The sequence below is a fragment of the Triticum dicoccoides genome, chromosome 2B (assembly GCF_002162155.2).
Source record: "Triticum dicoccoides isolate Atlit2015 ecotype Zavitan chromosome 2B, WEW_v2.0, whole genome shotgun sequence".
Taxonomy (NCBI): domain Eukaryota; kingdom Viridiplantae; phylum Streptophyta; class Magnoliopsida; order Poales; family Poaceae; genus Triticum; species Triticum dicoccoides.
In genome coordinates this window covers 75918592-75927660 of record NC_041383.1, presented here as the reverse complement: position 1 = coordinate 75927660, position 9069 = coordinate 75918592, and the positions used below count along the sequence as shown (strand labels likewise).

The 9069-nt window shown below is 44.6% G+C and overlaps 1 protein-coding gene across 1 annotated transcript; it reads right to left on the bottom strand.

Moving 5' to 3' along the window:
* Positions 1-235: 235 nt before the first annotated feature.
* Positions 236-1972, bottom strand: LOC119362225 (disease resistance protein RGA2-like). The gene has a single exon (XM_037627423.1). It carries the CDS (start codon positions 1891-1893, stop codon positions 370-372), a length of 1524 nt encoding a protein of 507 aa, XP_037483320.1. The 5' UTR covers positions 1894-1972; the 3' UTR covers positions 236-369.
* Between the last annotated feature and the right edge of the window lie 7097 nt (positions 1973-9069).

Below are 9069 nucleotides of genomic sequence, written 5' to 3'. Positions count from 1 at the left end.
AGTTCATGGGATGATATACAAGAATGCAACAACTTAGTTTTTTCTTTATCATTACTTTCCCACCGCCCTGAGCTGCAGGTAGCGCTAATACTCTACTCCCAATCCAGATTAACTTTCTGATCTTTTCACCCAGCAAGAAAGAGAATCTGCCACGGAAAATATTAAAACATGTGTGACAGAGGAATTGAAACTTGTTGGCTTTCGCCCAAGGATCAGCCTCACACACACACATCAGAAACAGAGCAAATTTGGGGCAATTTTTTCTCTACCCTTTTCTTCAAGTCCAAGGATTATGCAGTGTAATAATATTTCCTAATTCGCAGGACAAGGCAGTAGCATACATGATGTGAGTCACAAACATTGTGTTACTCAAATGAAATGTTTTTCCTCCTCATGCACGCGCTTCTTGCTTCCTACTGTAAGTTGTGGCGATTGCATCTTACAGCTTATCGTGTAGTTGTAGTAGGGTGGTATGCGAGACCTCCATGCAAGAGCCTCAAATTCCCCTTGTGGTAGTGTGCCACCACGTCCTAAGATGATGTCGTGCACAGTGATCTTGGGGACTTCCTCACTGGAATCTAACTGATGATGTTTGCAAATCAAGAAATATTTACTGCTGCCCCCCAATCTCCAACAATACACCGGTGCATCTTCTCGGAAATGAAGGCATGAGTGCTGGTCAAACATAAGGAGATGTGCCTGTTTATATGCTCTCACACATTCAAGGGTTGTGCGCCAAAATCGAGCATTCAAGTTATCTCGCAGTATCCCAGCAATGAGATGCGTGCCTGTGAAACACCCTCTGAATCCCAAAGCGATCTCCATTGCCATCACTGCCAGTTTAGGCTGCTCATCAGGGTGTGTGCTTCCAAATGCAAGCGACTTGAAAAAATGCCAATAAGCTTCTTCAGGGAGATAGTCCATTCGAAGTGCTTCTGTTGTTCCCAGATTCACAATTTTATCTGATCGACTGGTGATTATGATTTTGCTCCCACCGCACGGTGTCATGCTGGTTGCCAAAGATTTCAACCTTCTCCATGTTCCTTCATTAATATCCTCAGCTATTTCAACAATAATCAGCAACCTGGTTTGAGAAGCAGAATTTTGATGTCTGACTAGACCATTAATATAGTTTCCTTTCAGGTCAACCACTCCTTCATCCTTGAGACTACCTTCTGGAAAGAACATGATCATCGAGAAGCCATCACGCACACTCTCATGCCTACAGACGTACTCGACAAGGGTGCTCTTCCCTACTCTTCTTGGACCAATGATCGGAAGTACAGCCAAGTCTGAAGTAGCACTGGGACAAAGCAAGAAATTCAGGACCCGCTCTCGTTCCGTTTGGCGACCAAACATGCAATTGTCCAATACCAAATATGTGCCATAAGGTTGGCGGAGGATCCGGGGATATGACTCCAAGAAGAAAATAAACTCCTTCATGCCAGCCATGTCGTCTTCAAGGGTATTAACCATCCGTTGCAGCTCTTCCCTCATGTTGCTGTTTGTGCCAAACAACAGCGCTTCTCTGTTGCTGCTGCTGCTGCCGGCGCGAGAGAAACAGAGCCGTTTGGCCGGACTAGTTTTACAGAGCGCAGATGATGAGTGGCTTACCTCCTCCTCATCGAGGGCGGCTTGGAATCTCAAGGAATCAAGAACGTAGCGGCCTCTGTACATTCCTTGCCTCAATATTTTGAGCTGACGGAGCATCCCCTGGTTGGTGACGTGCCGCGCCTCGGCCTCCTCGACGATGATGTCGATTCTCAGTAGGACACTCTGTAGCCTCTGTAGAATCTTGTTGATGTCAGGCTGCTGCTGGAAGTATTTGCTGGTCACGAACGATGCAGACCTGCTGATGAGGTCACCCACGATTGCAGAGACGAGGATATCCATTGATCGCGAAGCACCTTGGCTCAGAGCTGAAGTGGTGCAATGGAAGAGGGATAAAATTAGCCGCGAGTGATACTAGCTACCTGGGCAGGTGTTCTGGATGGAAGATTTCAAGGTTAACCATGGCAATTGGTGTGAGGCGCTGAGGCTACTGCTGGATATATATGTGTCAGTGATGGCCTGCTAATTTTTGAGCGAGTCTTGGGCTGCTATGTGGAATTAAGTCTGACTTTACTCTTTGCATATTTGTGCTAAAACAGTACTTTTGTTTCCTTCCTTTACTTTTATCTTATTTTATACCTGTGGGTAGACTTTTCTAACAAGAGTTGTGGTTTAGTCAAAAACCATAAATGAGACACGGAAAAAACCACGCCGTTTGTTGACCGGAGGGTTGAATTTTGGCCAAAGACTGAGAAATTGATGGCAAGATAGTCTACAAGGGATTTTGGTCTTTGGCTCCAGGAGTAGTTGAATTTGCTTTGCTTTTCTACTGTTCAGTGAGAGAAATACCGGCTGATACCAGTTGTGCTTTTACCGCAGTTAGCAGTAATTATTTTTGCAACGACACTCATACTGCATTTAGCAGTAACTTGGTAACTAAACTGAGTTAACGACAACAGCATCAAACTCAGAGGACCGTCAATCCCAGCCGTTCATTCTTTCGTAGCAGTGACGCGCACCGGCTGTTAACTGAATATTTACCTTCAGTTTCAGGTGTCGATGTATTCAGAGTAGCCGGAACTCATCCTTCCCAGACCTCCGCGCTTGCTGCTGCTGCTGCTGCTGGCCTTGCTGTCCTCCCCTGAGCTCCAGGTACTGCAGCTTTGTTCCCAACATTCAAGAAACAATGTGGTCAGCCCCTTATCCAATGCTTATCCAATGTGGACAGAGTAGTCATAATCCGTCTAATGCTAACTGCTGAACCCTTGTTATTGCACCGGACCGGACGAACAGGAACTGAGTAAAACCTAATGCTGAATCACTACCATGAGATTTCATTCCATAAACCTAATGCTCGGTACAGAAGCAACAAGAATTATAGTTTTGCATATTTTTATTTTTATCAAGGAGCATACTTGGAGAAAAAAGTTTATCAGATTATCTTATTTCATTCCATAAAGATGGGACTTGAGCTTTCATATATCAGTGTTGGAATTGCTTTTCTTCCATAATCTACTGTAGGGATTAATCAATCTGAACTAGCACAGTTGCCAATAATTAACATTCGTCTTCTCTAAAAGCTTGCAGGCGGTATGGTGTTACAGAAGAGTTGGATCTTTCGGTGCATCTCCATGGCCAATCTGAACCCTTGTTCTTTCAGTGCTCAGTTCTGAACCCTTGTTCTTTCAGTAAGTATATTATTAAAAGGCTGTTTGGAAAGAAGAGGATCATCGAGAAGTGATCGCGCACACCCTCATCCCGAGTTTAGATCCTGTGCTCCATCGATATATATCGGCCGACGACAAAACAAGAAAAGAAAGCGATGTACTTATCACGTACGTAAATACGTCTCTCCTCATTCTTTGATGAGAAAAAAAAAGAGGCGACGCTACGCGTCCGTCGACCGATTTTCTGATTTTATCCGTCGCCTCGACGACCGTTGGATGCCCGACTTGATAGCCGCCCGATCTGCTATCCACGCCCCGCATGCCCACTAGTTATTTCTCGCAACAACCGCTCTGTTGCAGAAACATTGGCACTCTTGCTCCCGGTCCCCGATAGATTTGCGCCCCGCACGGTTTCGCAACCAGAGCATTTCCTGCAACAATGCTCTTGTTGCAAGATTTGGTCTTCTCTGATTTCAACAATGATCTTGTTTCCTGAAGCTCCATCTAGCAAATCCCATCAACAATCTTCACTCCATCTAGCAAATCCCATCAACAATCTTCGATTAGCTCTTGTTTCTGAAACACTAACTCTGTTCCATCCTAAATCATGAACACCTGCGTGAAAAAACAATAGCTCTGTTTCAGAAACAATAGCTCAGTTTCAGAAACAATAACTCAGTTTCAGAAACGGCTCAGGCGACTCCAGCGAGGCTGCGATGCACCGGCGGACCATTGGCGGAGCGGGAGGCGGGGCCGCCGTTGTGCTTCTCAACTGCGCTTGAAGCAACGATAGATGCAGAAGTAGAAGCGGCAGGCTGGGAGCACGTGGACCGGAGTTGCAGCAAGCATCAGCAGCCGTGGTAGACAGCTGATGGGGCGGGGTCTTTGGTTCAGTGTGGGGGCAGCGGGTACACGAGAGAGAGAGAGAGAGAGAGGAGAGGAAGAGATGAGGATGGAAATTCTCGGTGGAGAGGATGGATAAGGTTGGGACGTGGGGAGTGAGACAGGACCACCGGGGCATGTGGCGGACACCAAAGGCGGCTGATGGAGCGGTGGAAATCAGCCGGTTGAAAACAATCTTTTCCCAAAAAAAAGGAGAGAAAAAACGTTACGATCGACCCGAGTAGAGCGCAAGAACGCTCCCGTACGTACGTCTCTCATCATTCTCATCTCAATCAATCAATCAAAGGAAAAGAAAAAGACTCTTCGACTAGACTCGACTCCATGCAGCTAGCATTAATCGAATCGCCCAAACATTAAACTCACTCCCCTCGAAAAACAGCAACAAAAAAGACCCATCAATCGATCAATCAATCAAATCGACTACTCCTTCCTTTCCGTTCGTTTGTAAATACGAACTGCCTTTTTAGATATTTCAATACAAACTACGTACACAGATGTATATAAACATATTTTAAAGCGTAAATTTACCCATTTTGCTCCGTACGTAGTTGTTCGCATCAGAATATCTAAAAAAACCTATAAATATTTAGATTGGGATGGGCCAATAACCAAGACAATTTAATCATGGCCACCTTAGATAGAGTTTTCAGTGGCACATTTGTGCCTTTGGCTCTAGCGGCCCTTTCTTGTCGGTCTCTAATGATTTCTGCAAGTTCATCATCATCAGCTTCATCGTCAGATGGCACTTGGAAGGCAACATGTTTCTTCTTCGGACTTGGCCGAGGACCTCGACCAGCCGTGACCTTTGTCTTCAGCAGAGTGGGGCCTGATGAAGATTTTGGTGCAGCTGAGGAACTCACTGAGGCACCAGAGGCAATAGAGATGCCTGTAGTCCTTTGGCACGTGGCCAGATGTACAGGTGTTGAGGACTTTGCCGGAGCAGCTGAGGACTTTGGAGGAGGAGCTGAGGATTTTGGAGGAGCAGGAGCAGCATGAGGGACTGGCCGTGAGGGCTTTGAAGATTCTGGCCTTGAGGGCATTGCTGAGGAACTTGACCGTGAGGGCATAGTTGGTGAAGCACTTGGCTTGTGAGCGGGCTTCTTTGCCATTGATTTTCTTGGCCTGACAGAGGCCTCAGTGGCAGCAGCAGCAACAGAGTCTTCATTGAATTTCCTCACTGTTTCTTTGGCTTGTCTCGCCAACTTAGCTTGGCGTTTGGCACATTCTTTAGGAAAATCCTCACCACGCTTGATGCTGGTGGGGTCAGCTTCTTGGCCAGGTGCCAATGGAGCTCATGGGCATGGAGGATTAAGTGCGAATTTCTTCATGTACTTCGGAGTCACATATCTATACTCCCTCCATTCTCTTGCCCATCTCCGTTCAATCCTTTGTATGCGCACCTTGCACTGAGTTTTGCTTTCTTTTCCAAACTCGACCTCATCAGGTGTGCAATAGTCAGTATAGAGGTCCTCAGGGATTTCAAAAGCAGTCATGACCTCAGGCTTCTTTCCTGCTTTCTGTGGCTTCTTACCATCAGCCATATTCTTCAGATGAGGAATTTGAACAATCGAATTTTCTGAAGAAGTATGCAACTTTTCTTCAAGGAACGCTGCGAATGAGTTAAGTTGATGAGAACCTAGTGATTCAGCAGCGGACATGAGTACCTGTGAACAGAGTATAGTTGCGAGGAATTTAGAGAGGTCATATGCGTTCTCAGAAGGTTTTTCAAAAAGAACAAGTTTGAGGAATTTGACCAGATGAGCCTTGAAGAATTTCACTAAGCGTTCTTTGTCTTAGGTTCCAGAGTTGTATAGATCAAAGATCCACACAATTGAGGAATCTTGAAAAAAAACGATGCTTAGAGAAACGAATCAAGAACAGATGACTAGTGAGGTGTTTTGCGTGTGAGGATTTGCAGAATAAAACACCTTTGAAGATTTTTTTGTGAAATTTCGAATCAAAAGAGGGCAGTAAAAGTAACTTTTAATTACCCTAGATGAAGAACATGACGAACTGAGAAGTAGAAGAGTGAAGTTCGTCGGTGTAGATCTTCCACGCCCTAACTTGGCGGAGGAAGACAGCTACGGCGGCGGCGGAGTGAAGATTTCCGCGGTCGGCGCAAGTACGACGGCGACGAGGTCGAGGCAGTGAAGCTCTTCCTCACCGGCGACGATGGAGTAGCGGCGGCGCTAGGGTTTGAGAAGCTCGAGCGAGAGAGAGAGAGCGGTCGAGCGGAGTAAAGGAAGTGAGGAAGGGGAGAGGGGGTATTTATAGTCGTAGTGAAAAACTGTTCGCTCGAAGATTTAGGACGAACGTGTCCCTGACCCTTCTCATTCGCTTGACATATGTCACCCACGTACTGAGAAGTGGAGATCGTGTTAGATCGTGGGTGAATAGATTAGTCTATCCTGGGATACGGAACGGTTTGAGCGGTAAAACCGAAAATTTGGATAAGATAAGCTTTAAATTCCGTTCACAAATTCTTCAGCTGACAAGGACACAGTGAAGATTTTGAACGAGTTTCAAATAGAACGCACATGAAGAATTTGTGAATAGATTGGGTTAAGTGTAGCATAGAGGGGAAAGGGTCCGATCACATTCACTTAGCAAAAAATGCAACTTGAAGAAATAGCCATAAGTGAATGCTGTATAGGACATAAACTCATATATATAGCCAATGAAGAAAAACATCAGAACCAGTGAAGATTTTGCAAAGTTGAAGAATTTGAAAAACTGAAGAATTTTGAACACTGAGGAATTTCAAAAATGAAAATTTTCAACTTTGGTGGTGGCGTGACCCACCGTATAAGAATAATGATTTCAGACACCGCGTACAATTGTCGTAGGGTTCTGAGAATCAAATTCTTCATTAATTTCTTCATACTTAGAGTGTTATTCTTCATTGATTGAAGAAAAACGTTTCTTCATGTGTTGCACATCTAAGTCATCAATTTTGCATAAGTGTCAGGATGTGTGTCCTTTTCAAAGAACATTCAAAGATTCTAAAATATTTAGCTCACACCGCAAATTGTTAAATCTCTTCTCATCCAAGGGCTTTGTGAAGATATTGGCTAGCTGTTCTTCAGTCTTCACGTGCTCGATGGAGATGTCGCCCTTCAACACATGATCACGAAGAAAATGACGACGAATCTGAATGTGCTTTGTCTTCGAGTGCTGAACTGGGTTGTGAGCAATCTTGATGGCACTCTCATTATCACAGACGAGAGGCAAATTCTTCACGTTGATGCCGTAGTCCTTGAGGATTTGCTTCATCCATAACAGTTGAGCACAGCAAGAACCAGCAGCAATGTATCCAGCCTCTGCAGTAGACAGTGATATGCAGTTCTGTTTCTTCGAGGACCAATAGACCAAGGACCATCCGAGGAAATGACAAGTACCAGATGTTGACTTGCGGTCCACATGATCACCAGCATAGTCAGAGTCAGAATATCCAATGAGATCAAAAGTAGAGCCCTTGGGGTACCATAATCCTAGTGTTGGTGTGTGAGCTAGATATCGAAGAATATGCTTCACAGCCTTATGGTGTGATTCCTTCGGTGCAGCTTGAAATCGGGCACACATGCAAACACTAAGCATTATATCTGGCCTAGATGCACATAAGTACAATAACGAACCAATCATGGAGCGGTATACCTTGTGATCGAAGTCAATACCATTTTCATCAGTGCACAGATGGCCATTTGTGGGCATAGGAATTTTGACGCCTTTACAATCTTGCATGACGAATTTCCTCAGAACTTCCTTGAGGTATTTCTCCTGAGATATGAATATGCCATTGTGCTGTTGACGAATTTGAAGACCTAAGAAGAATTTCAACTCTCCCATCATAGACATTTGATATTCTTCACTCATCATATAGGCAAATTCATCACTATAACGTTGGTCAGTACAGCCAAAGATAATATCATCAACGTATATTTGGCACACAAACAGTTCACCATCATAAGATTTAGTAAAGAGAGTAGGGTCGAGTGAACCGGGTGTGAAGCCATTCTTCATGAAGAATTCCTTCAAAGTGTCATACCACGCCCGAGGGGCCTGCTTGAGGCCATACAGGGCCTTGTTGAGTCTGAAGACTTTGTCAGGATTCTTTGGATCTTCAAAACCTGGGGGTTGAGCAACATATACTTCTTCCTCAAGCTTACCATTGAGGAATGCACTTTTCACATCCATTTGTTGTAAGATAATATTATGATGGTTAGCATAAGCAAGTAATATGCGAATAGCCTCAAGTCTAGCAACAGGTGCAAAAGTTTCATCGAAATCAATTCCTTCAACCCGTGTGTAGCCTTGAGCTACAAGTCGTGCCTTATTCCTCACCACAAGGCCATTTTCATCTTGCTTGTTGCGGTAGATCCACTTTGTGTCGATGATATTATGTTTGCGAGGATCTGGACGTTTGACCAGTTCCCAGACATTGTTGAGCTCAAACTGATGTAATTCTTCTTGCATGGCCTGAATCCACTCAGGCTCCAGAAATGCTTCATCTACCTTAGTGGGCTCTGTAATAGAGACAAAAGCATAGTGCCCACAAAAGTTAGATAAATGTGAAGCTTTTGAGCGTGTGAGAGGACCTGGCGCTCGAATGTCATCGATGATCTTTTCCACTTGCACTTCTTTTGCAATGCGAGGATGAGCTGGTTGTCGTTGAGGAATTTGATCAGCATTTTCTTCAGCACCATTTTCTTCAGCATTTTCATCAGGTGTACCAGCTCGATTTTCTTCATGTTCTGGAATGAATTCTTCAGTAGATTCTTCGGTAGGAATAACATCCTAAGTAGCCTTGAATTTGATAGAATCCTCACGTGCTGGTTCATCTATTACAGAAGGTAGGTGCTTTCTTTGCGAGCCATTAGTTTCATCGAACCGCACATCTACAGTTTCAACAACCTTGTGAAGAACGTTGTTGAAGACTCTATAGGTGTGC